The sequence below is a fragment of the Pimephales promelas genome, chromosome 6 (genome assembly GCF_988280905.1).
Source record: "Pimephales promelas chromosome 6, fPimPro1.hap1.1, whole genome shotgun sequence".
NCBI lineage: Eukaryota > Metazoa > Chordata > Actinopteri > Cypriniformes > Leuciscidae > Pimephales > Pimephales promelas.
The window spans coordinates 32276521-32300989 of record NC_142774.1 but is presented as its reverse complement, the minus strand read 5'-3'; the positions used below and the strand labels follow the sequence as shown (position 1 = coordinate 32300989).

General features: G+C 37.6%; 1 protein-coding gene across 2 annotated transcripts in view; it reads right to left on the bottom strand.

Annotated features, from left to right (window-relative positions):
* sgcz (sarcoglycan zeta) overlaps positions 1-24469 on the bottom strand; it is a 289415-nt gene that overhangs the window by 108443 nt on the left and 156503 nt on the right. For both annotated transcript variants that reach the window (XM_089132423.1, XM_089132422.1), the window contains exon 2: positions 8018-8212. In XM_089132423.1, the coding sequence (XP_088988549.1) occupies positions 8018-8212 (195 nt within the window). The remainder of the gene's footprint in view (positions 1-8017; positions 8213-24469) is intronic.

Genomic DNA, 24469 nt, shown 5'->3' with positions numbered 1-24469 from the left:
CTTGTTCTGTATGGAAAACTCTAGTTTCAGAAAACCATCTCCAAGACATTAGATGTTAATAAAAACTTGAGAAAAACCAAAGCGACATCCAGTACACCCATTAAAATTCCCCCAGGATGCCACAGTGATGGATCATTCCTTGCGAAGGATGAACTTGCAACCTTTTTCTTACCACCCCTGGTGTTTACCACTGAGCTAAACCATGAAGAGAAGCCAGAAAAAAACTGTTGTTATGGTTACAAAAAGTTATTTTTACTTGCAACTCGCATAATTTCAGAGTTTTGTTTTTGAAATTATTGTTTTGAAGGTTTTCGAGGAGTATACATTATAACCGTGCCCCTTAGTTGGGTCAATGACACTATGCTAATTTTGTCTCGTTATGCTTGTCATATTGTTGTAATGAGAATGTTTTTAATTTCAAAATTTTAAAAAAAAACTGAGTAGGTTGGCACTGTGTTTTATTATTTTTCTCTATGCATGTGTGTGTGTGTGTGTGTTCGAGAGAGTGTGTGCGCTCTTGGCCAAGTGACATGAGAAAACAAAAATTTTAATGCATGCGCTCCTTTAAATATAATATAAAGATGTGTGATTAGTCACTTAAATTATCAACAACGAAACACATGCATGTTCAGCGTGTGTGAAGCATGGAGAAAGCATGGGATAAGTCATGTAGCTCGCCTACGTGTGTAACATTTATACATGCCATATAATAATATGGTAACACTTTAGAATACGGTTCCTTCGTTAATGAATAACTACACAAGAACTAATGAGTAACACAATATTAACAATCTAGTAACTATTATTAACTAACAAGAAACTCTGATTAACGAACTAGTAAGTAATAGCTCACAGATGAAAGTGTTACTAGATACTTCTGGGGGAATTACTAATTATTTGGATTCGTATTATAAAGTGAAGATCATTGGAACTAACTAGTAATTACTCAAGTGTTACTAAAGACATTTTCTAAAAGTATACTAAAGTTCACCAAAAATCTCAAATGTTTGCACAAATCATGACTAGATCATGTAGTAACACTTGAGTCATTACTAGTTAGTTCCAATGATCTTCACTTTATAATACGGATCCAAATAATTAGTAAGTAATAGCTCACAGATGAAAGTGTTACTAGATACTTCTGTGGGAATTACTAATTATTTGGATCCGTATTATAAAGTGAAGATCATTGGAACTAACTAGTAATGACTCAAGTGTTACTACATGATCTAGTCATGATTTGTACAAACGTTTGAGATTTTTGGTGAACTTTAGTATACTTTTAGAAAATGTCTTTAGTAACACTTGAGTAATTACTAGTTAGTTCCAATGATCTTCACTTTATAATACGAATCAAAATAGTTAGTAATTCCCGCAGAAGTATCTAGTAACACTTTCATCTGTGAGCTATTACTTACTAATTTGTTAATAAGAATTTATTTTAGTTAATAGTAGTTACTAGATTCTTAATACAATTTTTCAGTAGTTCTCTGGGAAGTATTAAAAAAAATAGTAGTTATTGATTACTTAATAGTGAACTACCACTTTCGTCTGTGCGCTATTACTTACTAGTTCGTTAATCTTCTTGTCTTCGTTAAGTTTCTTGTTACTTAATAATAGTTACTAGATTGTTGATATTGTGTTACTCATTAGTTCTTGTGTAGTTATTCATTAACGAAGGAACCGTATTATAAAGTGTTACCAATAATATTTATAACCGAAGAACTGTGCAGGCGCAAGTGATGGGATTTCGGATGTACGAGGCGATCACTGCTTGCATACAGTCTTTACTGCTACTAGAACTGCCTGCAATTTGCTGCTTTCTTTGTCTCTCATTGAAAATGAACCAGAGACTTTTGTTTTTCCAACGCATTCTCATCCTTTAACGTCATATAGAACGCTATATGCAAAAATGGCGCTATAACTACGCACATGGCACCCGTTATCGTTAATATAACACGCGCTGTGAGGGCTAAGTTTAGGTGTGGGGTAGGGTCTGCGTGTCATATTCACGCTAAAGGATTTATGACGTCTTGGGTTCACATGTTATATTAACGATAAAGGGTGCCATGTGCGTAGTATAGCGCCGTTTTTGCATATAGCGTTCTATATGACGTTAAAGGATGAGAACGGGCTGGTTTTTCGCTACCTGTGTGAAACTGCCTTCATGCCGATGTGGAACCAGCGACACAGTGAACTCTCTCGATTCTCCCTATGACCCCATATTTACTGGTAATAATATTTGAAGACCTTCTCTGCCAAATCAAATTCCTAAAGTTTGACCAATATAAAATAATACAAAACAGGAATTTATGTTGTACGACCCCTCCAGATTTGTATTACTGTATGTGTGGCCAACGCATTCTCATCCTTTAGCGTCATATGTGACACTATATGACAAAACGGAGAAATACTACGCACATGACACCCGTTATCGTTAATATAACACGTGCTGTGATGGGTAGGTTTAGGTGTGGGGTAGGGTAGTCTCATATTAACGCTAAAGGATTTATAACGCCTTGGGTTTGCGTGCTATATAGCTTGTTTTCACGTGATGTCACGCCACTGCGTTGCCATGGCGCGAAATGCAGATGGAGAGCAGGAAGTAGGAAGCACTATAACACACTCAAAATGCCTATGTTTTGCGTCGTTTATGGTTGCTCAAGTCGATCAAACCACGAAGAGTTTTTATCGTGTGCCAAAAGTTGTTGTTCATAAGGGTGGAAAATACAAGAAATTGACACAAAAACGCCAGTTTTTACAGTTTTTAACGTACCAGTTTCCGAACTTTGTAAAGTCAAAGGATGTCTGTAAGACGAGTTAGTTGCTGATATCTACAGCCTCGATGGCAGGCAAATCTCTCAATTCAGTTGAAAATTGGTCCTCTTCATAACGTAAGGATCACGTCCAACATGTTCCGATTTTCTGTCGATATATTTCTCTTGAAATAGCGTCTAAAGTAGTACATTACGGATTTTCGTCCATTGCGCTCTTCACTCCTTGCCCTCCATCTGCATTCCACGCGTCAACACAATCACGTGACTGCAAACCACCTATTAACGATAAAGGTTGACGGTTATTAACGGTTAAAGTGATTGCATCAATACGCGGATTGAGGACTTTTGGGGCACTCCAGGCACATGATAGTTCTGTCGGGAGAGTCATTTGCACCTCAATGACACGTCTGTACCATTTGCTTCACATGACATATGCTTTCAACTACATACTGTTTAGTGTGTTCTAATATGTAATTATGTCATGTTTGGTCTCATCTGACAGTTTATACACTGACATGAATGGTGGTAAACTTATATCCTAGTGTAAAATCTAGGTACTATTGTGCATTGAGGAGAATATGTTAATGTTCTTCTCCCCCTCTTGATCACCACCCATTTGCCTCATCTTTTGGTTTCCTATAGGTTGGTGTTGGTATTGATATTCCACTCATGTTTAACAATGCTTTCCTCAGGGTATAAAGGAAAGGTAACTGTTGATCCTGGAGAGAGGCTTTAACCCCACCACTCCTGCAGACTGGTGCGTAACCTCATTCTCTGAGAAAGGCTTTTACGGCCTTGTTTGTACAACTGTACAATATTTGTTACAACTAAGTTTTCTATACAGTGTGTTGATCCATTGTACTGTCTGTATATTTGAACAGGTAACTTAATAAATAATTAAAGGCTTTGAGAATCTTTCCTTTTGTCACTGATGATCTCTAAAGCTACAATGATTATAACTTTTGTTATTTAAACGTTCGGGTTAAATCTTACTTTCCTTTCGAGGGAACTCGCGTTGCGTCAATTGACGCTAAGGGAACGCTTTGCGTGATGATGTATTGAAGCACATGTAAAATCAGTCCAATGGCGTGACGGGATGTTAGAGGTGGGTCACGTCATGAACCAGGCTATATAAGAAGTGTTCACATGTTCTCGCGATAGGATTACAAAAGGAGTAAACCACCCCTTCCAATCTGATCAAAATTACAGTCAGATCGAGCTCAATCGGATCGATTTAGGTTTTTACATGAAGTTTTTTTAGTCCGATTGAGCCGTCAATCCAATTATAAGGGTCCATCTAAACGCAGTTAATGAGTGTGTGAAGGGGTGTCGAAAAGGGAGATGAACTGATGAGTTGCAGGTGATGTTGATTAGAACTCAGGAGACAGTAAACGAGTGGGAGGAATGAGTGAAGCTGGCAGTATGTCACTGATCCAGCTTTGAATTTCTAGAGTTCTATGCAGGCATGATAACAAGGATTAATGGGAGAATATATGTGTACTATGAATATATGCCTATTTTTGTCATTAGGTCCAACTCTGTTGGCTCATGTAGTGCTATCTCCCATTGTAGTTGGAGAAAGGCCCACCTAAGAGTTTTTCCACTTTACAGGTCAAACAACTCGAGGTTTGCCAAGATGAAGTCAGTAATAAGTCTGTGCATGGCGCAGTCCCCTTGGCAGTCACACAGCAAAGATATCAGCTGCACAGTATGGTTGTGCCGATTGTGTATCAATGATAGTCAGAGATCACTGATTGCTGATGTCTTTGACAATATGAAGATAATGATGATGATGATGATAATTAATATAATAATAATTATTATACAATTAATTTGCCCTTCTGTAATTTAATAGCGACATCTCCACATTGTGGCACATAAACGTGCAAATGAGGATTGAGGACTCCTAAATTAAAAGGTGTTTAAAACAGGCTACAAACCTACATCCCACACACGTCGTTATAAATTAAATACTTGTTACACGCATCATTCTTATGAAGTTGTTGTTTGAGCCAAGACAAAAAAAAGCATCGTTGTTCATCTACTACATTTTGATTTTGATAAATGAGAATCACAGCTAAGTCTCTTGAGCTTAAAAAGAGCAACCCTTGAACAATAAAACATTCCTATAATGGACTCTTGAAAGAGATTTCAGCCAGACAATGAATATATATTATTCCCACCACATTCTCATCTTTAACTCCTTTTCTCTCATATATTTGTCATGTCTCATTTATGTCTCGTCTTATATCTCCTAAGCAATGTTAGTTAACATCCAAAACTCAACAACTGAGCAACCAAATATTTCCTCTGGGATGTCGTTAATTCAGTGATAGATTCCAAAAGCACGGTCAGTTTTTGCTTCCATTTTCTGAAGTGAATAATGGACTGTGATTTGAGATTCCTTCACCAGCATAACTCTCGTAAAGTTTGCAAATTTCATGTGTGATATCGACAAACTTTTGGGTGAAATATTCCTATGTGAAGGGACATCTTTCTTTATCACCAACTCCATCTTTGCTCGCAAAATGATAGAAATGATTTTAATTTCCCACAATATTAAAACTAAAAACAAATTAAATAAATGAGTAAATAAATAGGTAAATAAAAAATGTAAGTATCAATAAATGGTGCTTTTCCACTGCTGGTACGGCTCAGTACGGTTCGGCTTGGCGTGGCACGGTTCGACTCGCTTCGCTTTTCCACGGCTCGACACGGCTCGGCTTGGTTCGCCTTAGCTTGGTTGCTTTTCCAATGCAGTTAGTACCGCTTTAAAGTGGTTGGGATTTTAAGACAATAAGTTCGATAAAAGCGGCGGCTGTTACTGGCTATTCAAATCTAGCGGGTTTGGTTTCTCGTTTAGATGTCTATTGGTCGCAAATACAATGACGCTGGTAGTGATCTGCAGTGTTCCACGTCACATTTTAGTACCGTTACGGTATTCTTGGAACCTCAACAGACCAGGTATGATTCAAAGCGAGCCGAAGCGACCGTACCGTACCATACCATAATGGAAAAGCGCCACAAGTGAGTCATACCGAGTCGAGCCGTGCCATACCATGCAGTGGAAAAGCGCCACAAGTGAGCCGTACCGAGTCGAGCCGTACCATACCATGCAGTGGAAAAGCGCCAAAGCGTGCCGTACCTATCCGAACCGTACCGTACCATGCAGTGGAAAAGCGCCATAAGTAAACTAATGCTAAGACTATGACTAAAGAGCATCTCCCCCAACACTACACACAATAGGACCTGCAACCACACATGAGTACATACGCTAAAAAAAGAGGTTTCAAGAGCCCGCATGTTATAATAGCAGCGACTCGGACACATACTAACTATACAAAGAGGTATTTTAGTTCTATTGTATTTCCCAGTTCTTACACAGTCTCTCCCTAAATCTCTCTCTCTCTCTCACACACACACACTTGTTCAAGCCCACAAAATCCTCTCATTCTTCTTGCTGTCTCGGCAGACAAACCACAGAGTGTTCATTTTTGAGTAGGTTCACAACTCCGCTGATCCAGACAGCCATGGTTTGTAATTCTGAACAGACAGCATGTATGCCAGATGCTGTTAAACAATGACTAATCAGTTGGGCAAATAAAGTGTTGTGACCTCATGCTTGCAAGCTAGTACACCTGACCATCTGAGTAAGGCCATTCACACGAAAGAAAGAGAAAGATAATTTGAGCCAATGAGTGAATACAACAAATGTGACCAGTGCTGGCAATATGAGTCAGAATGTGCACAAGATACAATGTCAATTTGGTCAAATTTGAGGTTTTCACAAAAATGTCTCCATCAAGCCCATGTCTAGTGATCCCAACGCTCCAAATAGTAATTAAATACATTTTCTGAGAGGTGTGCCAAATCTTTCCTTTGTTTGTAATAATCAATGACAAAATGCTATTTCTCTGTTTGTTTCTCGACGACGGGTACTTCCCCCTCAGCAAAAGTTTGGTATCATTGTAAAGCCCAGTATTCAAACTTTGTGCACATTTATAGAACATTCTTGATGGCATGGGTTAACTATTATAATATTTCGAAGGGCAAAAACATGAATTTTAACTATTGGCTTTACTTCTTCAATCAGCTGTCACTTTAGTGCGAGGCCAGTAGCATATAGCATTAGCACCTCAGCTCCACCCACGTCCCGCCTCTTTGCCCATTTTATATCGGGTAGTGACGAGAGGTGACATGCTGCCAAGATGGCGACGGCTGGCTCAGTCCACTTTAGGCTTCAAAAACGCTCTACAGAAACCTACGGGTGACGTCACAGACACTACGTTCATATTTGTTTTATAGTCTATGGTATTCACACAAAATTTATCAGTTATGTTTAAATTAACCTTTGGCTAACTGTTGGGGAAAAACAGCTGATTATCTTAGATCCGTGCATTACAGTAGGTCTTAAAAAAGGCTGTCTGTCTCATTAATGTCAATCGAACAATTATGTTATCATTGGAAAAAGGTTGAATGTACTGTATATTTTTTTCTGCATGCATTTTGACTTGGTTTGTGACAAATTTAATGTTATTCCAAGGGATTTTAAGATGTACTTGCTATAGATCATTTTGTTTCGGAACCTTCAGAAGACTTTAACTCGATATAGCCTATCTAAAAATGTACTGACTCTCAACTTCAAGCCCGGCATTTTTTTTTTTTATCTGAATCCAACAAATCATGCATCATTTTGAAGATAATATCGAATGTGAATATATATGTAATGTAAATACAAAAATAACAATAACTCATTGTGACTCATTTTGTCAGCATGGATCACAAATGTACACCAAGTTGCTGAGAATCAGATACAACTTGATTTCATTTTCTCAAGAATTTTCAACATTGCTCATTATAAGCCAATGCATTAACTATTATCCATTAACTAACATTCATAACGTGCATACAACCAGTACCCTATGAACCACAAAATAAAGTGCCTATATGGGTGTTCTAGGTGTAAAATTGTCAAAACAGCCCACCCCAAAGTCTTAATGATATTCAGGGACATAGATAAGGCTTACATTCCTTAAATGCAGGGCTAATGGAGTAATAGCAAGCAGCCTAATTTGTGGAATAATTCATTTCTGAAACACAGGATGAGTTACGCACCATTGTTTAATACTTACTGGGGTTGTTCATATTAAAAGCAATAGTAATAGTCTTCCTTGCATCAGCGTTAAACGAATAAAAACATAATGAGAAAGAGGATCGCAATAAAAGAAAGAATTGCTCACCACGGTGAAGTTCATGACTTTTAAAATCCAGATGGTCAAAGCTAGGTTGACGATCATGGTGACGAGGAGAAGGAGGATGAAGAAATAGAGACAGCGCTTTCGCCAGCCATAAATCCCCACAGGGTACACAGTAGCACATCCCGGCCTTTGGAGGGGGTTCGGCTGAGATGCCAGGATGTACTGCTCCTGGGTCATCTAGTGAGAAAGAACAGAAAGAGATTTGTTTCAGTTTACTTAAATATCTTAATATTCTTTGTGGTGGCTCACAGGAAAAAAACAAATATATAAAAACTTTCAAGATGTTTCATTGACCTTTTCTTTGATCCAATTATTTTTTGTGCTGTTTATCTCCTTTTTGTGTAAGAGAATCATGTCAATAATGTCCAATGCATTATTAATTAAGTACTGTTCTAACTAACTGACAGTAAAACAACATAGAAAAAAAATAATGTTAAAATACAAACAAAGATGAAAGATAATGGAAACAAAATAATATTTAATAACACTTTATTTCAATGGTCCACTTTAGACACTCTACTAACTCAGACCCCGTGCTTGGACACAAACTGGGGTATTCAGAGAATCGGACCTGTCGGATTTACGTAACGTAAATTCATCCATTTCTCTAGAACTCGCATAAATGATAGTGGCCGGTGAACTTGGGGAATAATAAAGTAAACAATGTGTATCTAAAATGAATAAAACACAATGCCAAATTATAATTAAAAGCATTATTATTGCATATTAGAGCAGACATCAATGGGAGGAAGCCATGTCGTCCCATTTTGGAGTTCCCACCCCCATTTGGAGACCTCCAGGCTGCAGTTACAGTATACCCTTCTCTAATCAGGGATGAAACACAACACCACACCGCTGCCATATATAACAAAGTTGCCATGTTCTCTACTGATTACAATAGTAGCGCCATTGATCTATTGCGCTAGCGTTGCATCTGTGGTCACGCTACAAGTTTGATAGGCTGAAACTTATCTGACAGACTAGATGGCACAAGGTAAAGCTGCTTTTGATGTAACCTGAATAAAAACATTAATTAACTGGAACATTGAGTGATTATAGTTCAAAGTGATTTCTGTCATTGTATGAGACAAAAAATGTTTAAATAAATAAATAAACATTGCTTATGAGTGTTAGAAGTGCAAACAGGAGACAATTACATTTTTAAGCATCAGTGTGAAAACAAACATGAAGGAGATGCGAGGATTCTGGGAGAAAAGTAAGAGACTCTTAGTGCATTCCAGTGAATAATTAATGCTATGTATCATAAATTAAATTGGGACAAATGTGCAGTATCCTTTATCCTTTTTATTCAGTTATAGTGGAATTCAAAGGAATACAAATAATAATCAGGAGGAAAGGAATGCAGCGACTGAAAAGAGCTCTTGCCACAGTTATTATTATCATACCACATCACAAAATACAAGTGTTATGTTATTCTCTTGAAGTCTGAACATAAGAAGATGAAGGAAATTGTATAGCTCATTCAATCAAACTGATGGATAACGCATAGCCTATTTGTAGTGCAAACTTATGATTTAACAATGATTTGTTTTGGTCAGGATTGGAAAAGGTGTATATATATATACATATATATATATATATATATATATATATATATATATATATATATATATATATATATATATATATAAGGTTTTTATTTTTAAAATGACAATGGACTGTAAAATCATATATATATATATATATATATATATATATATATATATATAAGCATTGTTGGAGTGTGTAATTTTGCAAATATACAGTATGTCAACAAGCTGTCAGAGTAATAGTTGACTGTCTGCTTAGTATATGCTAACACTTTATTTTAATGCTCCCCAACAGACATTCTAGACTATAAGTAACTTTGCAACATGTCAACTTATTCTACTAACTCAGTTTGTTGACATATTAGTTGACATAAACTAATTAGTTAGTTGACATATAGTTGCAAAGTTACTGATGGTTAGTACAATGTCAAAAGTGGATCATCGAAATAAAGTCTAATAAAAGGTAAAATAAAAGTCTTAAATTAATGAATAAAACAGGGAGAAATCAGTTACAATTTATAACAAAAAAATCATGCAAAACATATAATCACAGTTTCGACACAAATATGAATCATATCTGTGTTTAACATTGATAATAAGAAATGTTATTTGAGCACCAGATCAGCACTCCACGATTTCTAAACGATCATGTGACATTGAAGACTGGAATGATTGATGCTGAAAAGTCAGCTTTGTCAAATTCAAATTCAAATTGAAAAAAAAAAATCTGATTTGTGAGGAGAAAAAAAAAAGTCACAATTATCTTTTAAATTGTTTCAGTCCATGGCAGAAACAAGCTTCCATACATTTCAAACAAGAGACTACTTTTCATACTTTCATACAAGAGACTACTTCGAAAACATTTAAAAATCTTACCGATGCCAACAATCTAAAGGAAAACGTTCGAAATCTAGCTGCTGAGTGTGTGGGGTGTGCAGTTGCTGAATATGTGGTGTGTTGTACATATAAATTGTTAACTTATAAGGCTCTACCATGATTACGATGCTACCTTAGAAAATGGCTGCCTATACTAGACAGTAGAAAACAAGGCAGCTCAGACAAAAAAGCTGTTGTATAGCCATACTGGAAGGTGAATAAGAAATAAAGTGGACACAATTTTAACTTCTTCCACAAGCTCCATTTTTCAATCACATCTTAATTTTGCTTTTTAATTCACAGTCTCTCAGCATGCTTTGGCTCAACTAAAGATCTCAAGTACATCCTTTTAGAAACCTCCCCAAACTCTCAATAACCTCAAAACTCCCTATAGCCAACTCTCCTGCTTCGTCTTCACACTCTTCAACAACTCTCAAATCTCCTCCACACCATTCACACATACAAATAAAATGTTCCAATTAAAGTAAAAAAGGGTTTTGCAGGCCAATGTCTAAAAAGAACCCCTTTTCTCCAAATTCAACAAAGGACTTTTTATTTTATAGTTCTTTAGAAATGTATTTATCCTATCTCAATTGTGCAGAGACAACTACTGTGTGCAGAGTAGACCATTCGAAGGTTGACTTCCAGAAGAATAAAAACACAGTTACTCTTTCAAAACATTGTTTTGTTTTTTCAAACATGTCCAACTCATTTGGCTCTACCAATGTGTGAAGTTTGGGGACATTACAAGCTTTGATCCAACAAATAGAAGACTTGAGACGTTGAAATTTGGTAGCACTTTTTCTGCTGAAAACAAAAACAAAATAAAACACGCATTTGAACTTCCAGCCTGCCCTATTTGTTGGTGTTCTTAAGTTGGTCTAACTGATCTCCCCACTTTGCTGGTGTTAGATAGCTGATCTCCAAGTCTGACCTGCTACACTATAATTACTACTCAAAACCCCTCGAAAACCAGCCGAAGTAACTCAAGCTGCAAAGAAACACTTAAGAAGTTGAGTGAACTGCTTAACAGATCAAAATGCCACGCTTAAAGGGACACTTCACCCATTTGCATTAAGCTTTGTATCTTTAGAAACAAAATCATATTTCTGAATGGTCATGGTTTATTCCCTTATTTTCCCCTGAGATGGGAGAAATAAGGATTTAAGTGTTTTACTTAAACACCTGCCTACTGTTTTACCTGCCTCCTTGAGTAACCAGACAGTTTCTGGTATAATTGACTTCCATAGGAAAAAAAAAATATACTATGGAAGTCAATGAGACCAGAAACTGTCCGGTTACTGATATTCTTCTAAAAATAAGAAAATCGGCTGAATGGATTCGAAAACAGTAAAACTCAACTGTTTAACTCTGGGGGAGTTGTAAAATGAGCCTATTTCCAAAAAAAAAAAAAAAAAAAAAAAAAAAGTGGAGTATCCCTTTAAAACAGTGCATTTATTTATTTAATTAAATCAAGTCTTTCTGACTTAAAAAAAAAAAAAAAAAAAAAAGTCACTAGTCCTATCGCAATTACCGTTTTACTTTAATAAATCGTGAAGCCCTCGAGTGTCCCTCAACTGCATCTAAAGCTAAAGCTGCATCTAAACATTGGCAGACATGACCTTTGGCTGCTCCAATTGTGGTGAAGAACGACTTTGTGTATATTTTCTACATATTTGTGGCATTCAAATCGAAGAAAGTGGATTTTAGTCTGTGTGGAGGAGTGTAGTTAATAGTCAGTTTCCACCAGTTTCAACACATGGTTCAAAGAGATCATTCTTTTTTTCTCTAGCCTCAAGTCCTTATCAGCTATAAATATCGAGGGCGATGGAGAGGGAAATATCGAATACTATTCACTTACATTTTTTTTTCTTTTACCTTTCAGTCTCCCACGCATTTTTGCAGCGATACCATTTTACCCCATTGTTATTTCTCACTTTGTTTCTGCCATCCTCCTGTGGCGGTATCATCTTTATATCTCTCACTCCCAGCGCCTTTCATATGTCCACCCTTTTATATCGCTCGGTGACTTTCCGTACCCACTATATTCCGCCCCTGACCTTCCCTCTCTATCTCTCTAGCTCACTCTTTCTCTCTTTGTCTTTCTGGTTCCAATGCATTTCTAAAATTGATCTGACAGAAGAGTGATCCATCAAATGCATGTGCAGCCGAGCCGGACCAGAACGGCACCCTGCCTACAGCCTAACACTATTAACACGCTCACCAACTACTCACTCGCTCAGATTACATCTCCCTGTTCCAGCAGAAAGAGAGAGAGAAAAAAATAGAGAGAGAGATGGGAGGTCAGACAGGCAAACAGAACTACATTGAGATTTTAGTGGCCATAACCACCTGTAAGACCACTAACCAAGTGAACAAGCTCAGATACCTCCTAAATTATATTATATAATAATTTTCCAGTCCATTCATTCATTCATTCATTCATTCATTCATTCATTTTTAACCCATCTGTTGATTTATATCATTTAAAAATAGATATCTCAACACGTAGGACAATAAACATTCACCATCATTGATGTTGTTTTGCAATGCAGAATAGCCAACATACGATGATTTAAGGTTTATCCACTATCAAGTTTATATATATATATATATATATATATATATATATATATATACATATATATATAAACTTTTGAAGAAGAAAACTGACACAGCCCGAAATTCTTGTGAAAAAATGGAAGCAAAAGACTGTCCTGTGTGACATTGATTTATATATTTATTCTATTTATCTATCTATTTTATGGAGATATGAGTCATACAAAGCTGATCCACACATACACACACACCTTGTAAGGATGTACAGTAGCATATCACCCTCTGTTTTAAACCCTGCTATCCCAGCAATACACCAGCAGATTGTGCTAACCTGCCCTGCTAATGATGTTATAGACTATATCGGGACACGGTCTGCAGAGACTTCAAAGTCCAGACACTCCTATTTTGGAGTTTGAAGAAGCAAAGACATAATACAGCAATTTGTACAGTGGAGTACTCTATTGAAAAACCCTCACACATATTTTATTGATTCAGCTAAAGCTACTCCATAGACACATAGATAATGTCAGCCTTAAGTATTTTTTTTGTAAACATACAAAAATAACAATATTATAAAGTTTTAATAATATAGTAGTTCTATGTTTATAAGAATAGTGAAGTTAACACCACATATAATGATAATAACAAACAATGATGTTGTAATCACATTCAGAACAATTTTTTTTTCAGTAGATGAATGATAAAAACATTGTAATCCACTCAACTTTAAAGAGCTCAAGTGAAAAACAACATAACTGAAGTGTTCGCTATTAATAAAAAGAACATGTCATCTGTTGTTGTGGACTCTATAAATTGTCATTGTTCTTGGTGTGAATGAGCAAAAAAGATCCATTGCCTATAGTGTAGAGATGATTGAAGCACAGCTCACACAAAAGTTACTTTCAAACTAAGCAGCTTTAAAGGGATAGTTTACTTTGAAATTAATGTTTGATATGTTTTAGCTTAACTCAAAGGCATCCAAGATGTAGGTCTCTTTGTTTCCACAGTATTTTCAATTTTGATATTTTTAGGTCAAACCGTTCTTGTCTGTCAGTCATATAATGGAAGTATATGGGGTCCACCTCAAAGAGCATGCACAGACAAGTCCAAATTAAACATGATTTAATGACTCGTAAATGTAAGTACATATTGATGGCCTAAGACGGTCGGCATCGGTCGGGATCACATGCGCCGGAAGTGATCTCTTGCGCTGTTGGAAAAAAAAAAAAATTAAACGTTGTCTGTTGATATATAGAAATCGTCTTCTATTGCGATTTCCTATATGTAAATTAAATATCTAATCGATTTCCGTATATCTAAATATGTTTAGACCTTCACAGTGAAAGGTAATGCTTCCAAAATCTCTGTGTAAACAATGAGTGATGTACACGCGCGATCACTTCCGGGGCTTGCTCAGACCAAAGCGTCCACACCCTCAGATCACTTGGACGTGGCTGTGGTTACATGAGGTAAAAACAATATAAATACTGTTAATTTTCTCAGACAAACCACTCGTTTCGTGTCTTAGGCCATCAGTGTGTGCTTACATTTACGAGTCATTAAATCAGGTTTAATTTGGACTTGTCTGTGCATGCTCTTTGAGGTGGACCCCATATACCTCCATTATATGACTGACAGACAAGAACGGTTTGACCTAAAAAAATCAAAATTGAAAATACTGTGGAAACAAAGAGACCTACAACTCATATGCTCTTGAGGTAAGCTAAAACATATCAAAAATTAATTTCAAAGTGAACTATCCCTTTAACGCTGTGAATCTGTATGACTAACCTGAAGCGAAATTCCCAATCGCTTGAATTCCTATTTACTTGTTGGCATTTCAACTGCAAAAAAAATTATATCATTCACATACCAAATAGTCTGCATGTAGTATAGCCCTGCAACACCTGCATACTTAAAGAAGGTTCATCATTAATGGTCAGAAAGTTCTTCATTTATTATAGCACATTCTCCAAAAGGGCATGAATTCAGACGGTATACTATGCATTTTGTAATGTAATAACGTTTGTCTTTAAAGACAACGAATAAAGTAAGTAAATAAAACTAAGACACTTACAGCGGATAATATGTACGTGAGGGTTATTATTAGGGTTGGGTATCGTTTGAATTTGAACGATTCTGATTCCGATTACGATTCCTTGTTTCGATTCCGGTTCCTAACGATTCTCGATTCCGATTCTTTTAAGAGGCAGGGTCAAAAAAGTTTAGCTAACCTTGTTTACCAACGGTCTTTCTGAAGGAAATACTCCTTCTGTAAAAATACTCCTTTTGTCACAAATTTTGCGTTTTGCCAAGATTTCGTTATTTTTAGAAAAGTGAAGCCACACTTTGGATCGCCGACGTAAGGTACTCATGTTCGACTCGCGTGGTTATGCTAACACTTCCGGTAGACGCTTCTTCGTTGGTGTTGTTCAGCGGTTTCTTCTTCCGCTCGGCGGACTGTGAATATCGAAACTAGGAATCGAAATTTTAACTTTTGAACGATTCCGGGAAAAACGAAAAGTTAGTCTCGGTTCCAATCGATACTCGATTCTCGATACCCAACCCTAGTTATTATGCTGTTCTATTTTGTAATATTCATTTTCAAGTACTGGAAATCACATCTTTCAGCCTCCTTAGTTGATTATCACAACAACAAAAAAGTGTGTGCATGTGTGAAAGAACGGTTGAGGGAGGCAGTAATGTGTCAACCCAGCAGGAAAGAAGAATCCCCAAAGCAAACAGCCCGGAAATATCACACCGTCTTCCGCATTTTCACTAAATCAATACCAGCACAAATATTACTTCAATTTTGCGCGACGACATCATGACACCCAGGCACTAATGCTAAGCAGTATTAACAAATCGATACATCATTTAAAAAGGTCATATCAGTCAGGGATGTAATTTAATGCCAGGCAGCAGACAGCACAGATTTGCAGCTAATTAAATGTTGCCATCGCTGTACAAGCTCTCTGGCTTTTCAAAGGTGAATCAAAGCAGAGGTATCGACACTTCTAGCTCTGCATAAACAGGGGCGACAGTCTCTCTGAAGTAAAGCCCCTCTGTTGTTAATCTGCTCCCTTTACTTCACGTTCAGCTCTTTTTGAGGTTCCCTCAAGGGTGTTTCCATAGCAAGCTCAATCTTAATCACCATCTTACACTTTTAATTAGTGCCCTCCACTAGAACCGAACGCCAGTGCCAAGATTTCGAGTCTAACACAGTTTGTCAACCTTCTAAGATGCATGTTCGGTCCTGTCGCGCTATCACTTCAGACCGAAATCTCGCATATTAGATTGGAAAGACGGGACTGGGCGAGGAAAGTGAAGCAGGTGCAATCCAGGCACAATTATGACATCTTTCATGGCGTGCGTTTCACGAGTGAGCGCCGTGCAGTTAAAACATTAGCCGCCTGAGCGCTCAAAGCTTTCCGGGACGATTCCTCGTCATCCCGAGTAGGAGGACGAGGATGGATCTGACAGCTGCATGTATTTGTGGCACGCGTCACATGAAATCACAGCAAGGAAAACACTAAATCATCTGGTAGGAAAACATACATTAGTAAGACTGATGGTGTGATTTTCTTTTCATTTTTGCTTCGGCATGAGATTTTTGGGGAGCATCTGGATAAAAATAAGGCATTGCTTTTTGGTGAAATGTCTTTGTGTTAATCTAAAAAGTACTTAACACAACTTACATTACTTGAAAATCAAAACTGAATAAGATATTTATAAACGTGTTCAGAGAATGCTGTAAGGCAAACTGTTTCAGATGCTAAAGAACACAGCAATTGGCCAATAGAGTTTCAAGACAAAAAAAGACAGTAATCAGGGTATTACTAATATATTTTATGCCGTAGAATAAAACATGAAACTATCGTGAGCTTGTGTTGATCACAGACCTTATTTCAGGCATTTCACCAAAAACCCAGGAAAAAAAAAGCCCACTGACTAGTATAAAAGTGCAAAAATGCTAAGTAACTTACCAGTTTTAGGACACATTGCTCTAAAAGATATACAAAACAAGCTCTTAATATCTAACAATTTTTGTCATTAATTAATTTGAAGGGTGTTTTTATGGTGGCCAACAGATACACAACATAAATTATCCCAACCAGTCAGGGCAGTTGGACAACTGGATTTCTGGCCTGTTACTCTACAAGTGACTGTCTAAGTAAATGCATGTTGTGAATGTATAAGTGAATGTGTACTTGTATTTGTTCTTTACAAATGTAGTAAATGTATTACTTCATGTGAGTGAGCAAAACAGAGTGCACATCAATTTAAACTCTTTATCAACTGATATCCCCCTAGTGGTCAGGGACATTTTTGTTAGGTCTTTGTTTTGCCGGGACTTGATACTACACTGTAAAAAAAATATTGATGGTTTAACTTAAAAAAAGTAAGTAAACTGGTTGCCTTGGAATTTTAAGTTCATTGAACTGGAAAAAGTGAGTTAATACAATGAAGTAGATTGATTTAACCATCAGCAACTCAAAATAATAAGTTATCTCAACTAAATAAATTATTATAAAGTTGATTTGACAAAAGAAAATATGTTGTGAAAACAAATCTTGAAAATATTTTTTTACAGTGTATTTTCTTGTGAACTCTTTCGCACCAATATGGGCGAACATATCTACACATTTTTAATGGGCTAGACAAAAGTGCTAATTGTTGTTTGCAATAGTGTGTGCTGGAATAAAAAATAATAATAATAAAAAAAAAAAAACAATTAACCAGGGTGGGTGGATGATGCAAGTGAAGTTTCCTACAAGGATTCACATTTCAGAGTTGCCAGTACATCTCCTGTGAGGTAAGCGAGAACAAAATGCATTGGGAAAATATGTTCCGTGGTCTCTCACCATACGCAGGGGTGGCTTCTAACAAATACCTGAACATCCTGCCACTCAAGAGGGGATACAACATTCCCCAATTGTCCCGCCTGTTTTATGCAGCACTGCCAAAGTGCTCAAAGTGAGTCCAACTTAACTAGGGGAAAATTCACAAGTACTCCACCGGGCTGTTGCTACCTACAGCCGTGCATCGAGCCTGGAGGGACCGGTGCCTGAGTTTTCCCAGTATGACGAGCCAAAATTGGAGTTTTCTGGCAGAAGCACCCTGATGGTTAAACAGTGGGTTTCTCCTCCCTGTAGCCACCTACCCTTGCACGCTGCTTTATTTGTGCACTCGACGCCATGTGTGTTGACAAGGAGCCAGATATTGTCTTCTGTTCTCTCTTCACTACCTGGGGAAGCTAATTAGGCTTCTATTTTAGAGGCTGCTAAGGGACAGGGACCAAGAGCTGAAAAAAGAGAATGCTAATGCAAAATACGCCAGCACAGCATTGTGTGACAACTATGAAGGGTAATAAAACAAGCATACATATGGGCCTAAACTGAACTACACAAACTTTGTAGCGCCCCAATTGTCGCACGTTCGTTAGCTGACGCTACCCAACCGCTACATCAACCAGGTCAACTGACTCTTTGCCTGGGCCTGTTTGTGACGTTATCTGTGACAGCGTAAGTCTTAGTAACTGCCGGAAATGCCTGCCGACAAACCTCACCCACTTGCTGTTCTGTCAATCAAACATGCCGTCTGGCTGACACACAATAGATCTACACTCTCTTTCCCCAAGCTTGGTGGCATTCACTTAAATCCAAACCCCCATAACAGAAGAGGCCACCTGCCACAGCTGTGAACCGTTTCACACACACACACACACACACACAACAATTCTCTGCACATCTTTGCTGCACAACAAAAACAGCCCCAGGCATTTTTCTTTTTCAACTAAACCCCATGAGTAAATAGCTTTAACGTACATTAAAGGTTTAATTGCTTAAAAGCAAATGCTGTGTTGTAGTACGAGCCCGGAGTAAAGTTGTACATTGCCATGGTTCGTCAAACCATTCTGAAACATCAAAACAATGTAAAGTTCACGCAACTCAAACCATGATGTTTTCTAAAAGGTCTTGCTTTACCGATGCACTGTATGGTACGGTTTGACCTTATTCAGAATAGGGTGCTAAAAGGGTTCTGGCCTAGTGCAGGGACATGCTGTCAAAACAAGGAACCTCAAGAGGCAAAACAGAAAAGGCCTTCATGCCTTCATACAGTATTAATGAGACTAAGTTGATTTCCAGCAGCGGTGGCTGGTGTTTCTCAAAAGTGAGGAAGCACAGATGTCACTTATCAATGGCAAAATGTTATTCAGAATAGCATTAGCACTCTTTTTAAAAACATTTTAATGGAATATTTTTGGGAATATTGTTTATTAAAGGGGTCATGAACTGGCTTTTAAAATGTTATTATATTGTTGTCTGAGGTCAACTTAAGACGTTCGCTTGGTTTTTGCATTCAAAAACATCAAAATGAATAAGTAATAGGCTATTTTGTACCCAAGTTGTTAGCCTTCCTGAAAAACGGTCGGTTTTTATGGGCGTGTCGCACTGAAGACTTGGAAATAAACGCCCACTGCTGTGAGTGGATAACAGTTTTGCATATTATAATGAGTTTCACTCATCCGTCGGTGTATGTGGGGGAAAACGTCCAATGTTGTCAAATGGCAACCGGATTCGCCCATACAGTACATGTTCGACCCAGAGTCCGTGTGTTGCACAATTCCTGTCAGATCCAATATAGACGGCACAGCACCGTTCTTTACTCTTAATCGGTCTGCAAATCCAGTCTTGTTTACAAAACAATCCTCAGTGAAATGAAGCGAACAGACGACGATGTTTTACCTCATCAGCTGGAACGTCATTAAAAATAAAGTTTATCCATGAAGTCCTATTGGAATCCAGAGGAAGCTTATGCAGCGACTGTTTTCTTCCACAACCAGGCACTGCACAATATTCTGTATTGCTCGGTAGAACGATCCGGTTTGTCATCACGAGGTAGGCATGTAAGTTAGGCTACTTAGCTATGCGTGTAATGCGCGAATCGGTGGGCGGGGCTAAACCGGCCGTGTTGAAGTAGGTGTTGATCTTCTTCTACGGGGGTGGTGTTTTAACCCCTTCGACGTCATAGTTCCCCACTTTTCAAAAGAGACGTTTTCAGAGGCTGGTGTAAATAAAAGCTTTTATTGGACTAACAAGGACGTTTTCAGTTCTGAAACTTACAGGATATTCTTATAATATGATAACCTCTTAGATATCAAAAGCTCAAGGAAAATTTTATTTCTCAGTTCATCACCCCTTTAAATAATTAATATTTTTTTAGTCTCCACTATCAATTTTAATGCCAATGGCATGATTTATATTTACTATTGAGCTCAATCTGCTCAATCAGGAATTTTGCATAAGGGCGAAACTTTTACAGATGCAGATTTGGCATTGGTTTAGGTTAAAGGTTTTCACCGAAATTTTAAACATTAACCCAAGAGAATGCTGCTTCTACGCTATCTCACGACCAATTCGTACGAATTCATACGAGTGATTCAAAAGTGGCTAATTCGTACTAATTCATACGACCTCACTCGTACGAATTCGTACGATTTGTCTAAACCCACGTGACGGTTATGTTTAGGGGTGGGGTCAGGGGTAGGTCATTCGTACGAATTCATACGAATTGGCTAATTCGTAAAATATGTACGATTTAGCAATAGGTCGTACGAATTGTTACGAATTAGCCACCTCGTAAAATTCGTACAAATTCCCGTGAGATCGGGTTGGCTTGGTTTGAAAGTGGCATCTGTTACAGTGCTTCGTGAGTTACAACACGACAGTGGACAGTGGAACATAAAAGTAGTGATGTATAACTAATTTGTCAGTTAACTTAAGTATGTTACTTCATAATAGTAAAATATTTACCGGATACTTCTGTCACATGCACTGTACACTGCCTACATTTGTTTAAAGGGGCACTTGGCAACTGATTCAACTTAATAAAACCGTTTAGAAATAATTTGAGTGGTTTAATAACCTGTTCTGGAGAGAGCTCCCCCCAGCATTCCCCGGCAGAAAACTAACCTTGCAACATGGAGACTAACGTCTCAGTAAGTTGGAAATAGAAGTCTCATGAGAAGCGAGAATGAGCGAGAACGAGCGAGAAACATGAAGTACTTTGTGGCAATTCGACGTAATTCTATGATAGTGTGTGATGTATTACCCACTCGGTAGACATAGCTCCACACGATAAAGGTGGCCGGCTCCGATAATAACAAATGTACACGAGCAGTGGTAGAAAGCAGGAGGAAGGCACCACAAGTGAGTTTCTTTTTGACAGTGTTGTGAAAACATTCGGAGCTGATGAGAAAACATGCGGAAACAAAAGTCATGAAAATCAGTGAAGAAATGACTAGAGTAGCCAAATGCACCTTTAATTCAGTAAGTAGAATCCAGTTGTCATCTTGAAGATGTCATTGTGTGTAAAAATAATAATAATAAAAAAAGATCATAAAAAGAAAATTAATACTAATCCTATTCCCTTTCCTCAATGCCTGATCATGCTAAACTAGTAAGCTGTTGGCTTGCTAACCCAAAGAAACTGATAGATGTGTGACTATTTTCAGATTTGGAAAAAAATGATGTAATATGCCACGAACACTTTGATGCGTATATGAATACACCAGTGTGATCAGTCCAGTCTGGTCCCTGGAGCTTATGATCACACTGGTGTAATTAAAACGTTCAATGCGTCATACAGTCTACATAAACTGATGACGTTTTTTTATTCATTTGAGATACACAATCTAGGTATTAGGTATAAAATTTACTCTATTTTTCTCCCACTTCACTGACCACTTACTTTTATGTATTGGATGAATTGACGTGTTGTACATTCATCAAATCTGAATCCATAAGGTGATTTGTTTTAAAACAACAGTCAAAAAAATAAAAAAAATAAATTCTATGATTTCTTATCAGGCAATGTTATAAAACATTATGGTATAGACTCTTGCACTTTGGATATTTTAGACACTCATTCACTACAATTGAAATGCAAGAGTTATATATACCATAAAGCTTTTTCGTCACGCATGATTGCCACATTTTGATGAAATTTTAGTGGAAGCCAGGCTTCCCATGCAGCCACCGATTTCCAGAACTCTACATTCAGTCCTGGAAGTCTGCTGTCATGAGTTAGTGCTGAGATAAGAAACCAAGCGAGTCCAAGACAAAGAGGAAAAAGGACATAGCTCAAGAACTTAACGATAAGATACCATGATAGTAACGGTTTTGTTACCTACAGACACTGCAATTGTTGGATCTGCCAGCTATCAGACTTGTTGTGCACCAGGCGAGTAAGAGGCATGCACAAAGCGTTTTAAAAAGATAAAGTGTTTTAGGAATTCTCATCTTTTTTCATTCAAGGGAAGGCAGATGGCTCGAAACAGATACATACACAAACATCCAGTCTAATAGCATGTATTTTCGTTCATCTATTTGTTTGTTCATTCCCTCGCTATGCTTTTTGATTGAGCCTTACTTAGAAAGGAATACAGCAGCCTGTGCAAACAACCCCAACGTGACCTTCACCAAGTGCATGTATGTGTGTCTGTGTTATGAATGTAGGGTTGGGTTCTAGATGTAATCAGGTGACCAGAACGGCGTGCAGCCAAAGCTTTGATGAAAGACATGAAATCAATGGGACAGTAGAGCAGCCAGTATTAAGACTGGGTGAGGTAAGGAGGTTTAGGCCCAGCACAAGACAAGAAAGGGACAGGCGCGAGTGTAAATCTCATTCATTGACAGAATCAGTGCACGGTCGTTATGATGTTGCCGAACATAGACGTTTTCTGGCAAGCAGTTATAAAGAAAAATGCTGTCTATGCTAAATAGGCATATGCTGATGCCCACAACCTTCTCACTGCACTTCTTTTTTTAGAAACAACAATGCAATTCTGGAATAGCTCAACTGAAACTATAATATACTGACTGATCTTATACCCATTTTTTCCAAACTCATAAAACACGAAATGAGAATTTTTGAAGAATCTTTACATAAAACCATAAAATAGTTAAGTGACTTAATACAAAAATAAACTTTAGCTTTAGTACATAGCTTTGTGGTAAACAGACTGAACCAGACCAGTGAAGAAATAATTATTTTGAGACAGTTCTTTTCAATGAACCAGATGAATTGGTTTACAAATTGTCCTGAATGCTTGCATAAATTTCAATTCCCTGGCTCAAAAATATGGTCACAGCGGTTCTTAACAGCTCACTGAATGGGAAAATGATCAGTCAATAATTAGATTTCGGTTTGTTACCCACACAATGCTATCCATCAAGACTAGGAATATAGAACACACAATAGCATAATATCATAGATAAATGATAGATGACTTACATTTGGTCGGTTTCTCACACAAATGTTTGTAGCAGATGTGTTCACAGCAAAAAAGACCTCCATGAAAATGTTTTAAAACTCAAATTTTGTGTTTCAAGAAAGCAATACAGGATGAGCAAGACACTGACAGAATTCAACATTTTTTGTATATCTATTTAATTAAAAAAAAAAAAAAACTTCCAAAAATCCAGTTAAAACCAGCTTAAGGTGGTTTAGTTTCTCCAAGCAAGTCCAGGACCGTGTTTCTCAAAAGCATCAAAAGCCTAACCAGATTGTAGAAATCACTGGCACCAATGGGCTCTTCAATCTACTTAGGCTTAGGAAAAAGCAGTCCAGGTTGTTCTACAGTACATGGTTGATCTTCTGGATTGGATTCAAACTGATGAGGGGGAAAAATATATAATGTTCCAAAAAAAACATCTTCAGCTGGTCTACAAGGCTTTTTACAAAGAAAAGCATGTTAGCACACCTATCACTTTAGTTTTTCAACCAATTTTGGCTAGATGCTTTGAATTAAGTGGGAGCCAGTACACAAATCCTGCACTTACTGCACTCCTGCAGGAGGTCCTGGTGACTGCAGGATTGACTAAAATTTGCCACCTGTTTACCACCGTGGGGTGGATGTCTGCGAAGAACTTGGCAGTGAGGCTTAGTATTACGTCTGTCCACCTGGCACAGAGGCTGATTAAGAGGACTGTGAAGACATACGTCAGACTACAGGTATTCACTGCAGACCCCCAAAGGTAGATGAAGGTTTCAGTACACACTCCCCATCGGGAAGAGCACTGGTGACCTTCACTGGTATATTGTGCATGACATAATAGCGACAAACAAACACAGCAGACGCCTGACACTAGTATTTGAGAAGGAACCGCTTTTGCAGGAAGCACTAAATAATTTTCCTGAATCGTGGTCATACCAGTCAAGATTGGGACTGGTGTTTACAAAGCTGAAGTGTGGGGTGACAAGCTGAGGATGGTATATATTACCCATATGATTTTCCCATTTATGGCCCAAAGTTTATTCTATTGGGAAGGCTGGAATAGTGATATAGGTTAATCCTAAAAGGTAGTGACAGTTGGGGGCCAACCAATATAGTATTCGGTTTGTGGGCTTTAATAACTTCTTAGCTGAAAATTGAATTTGCATG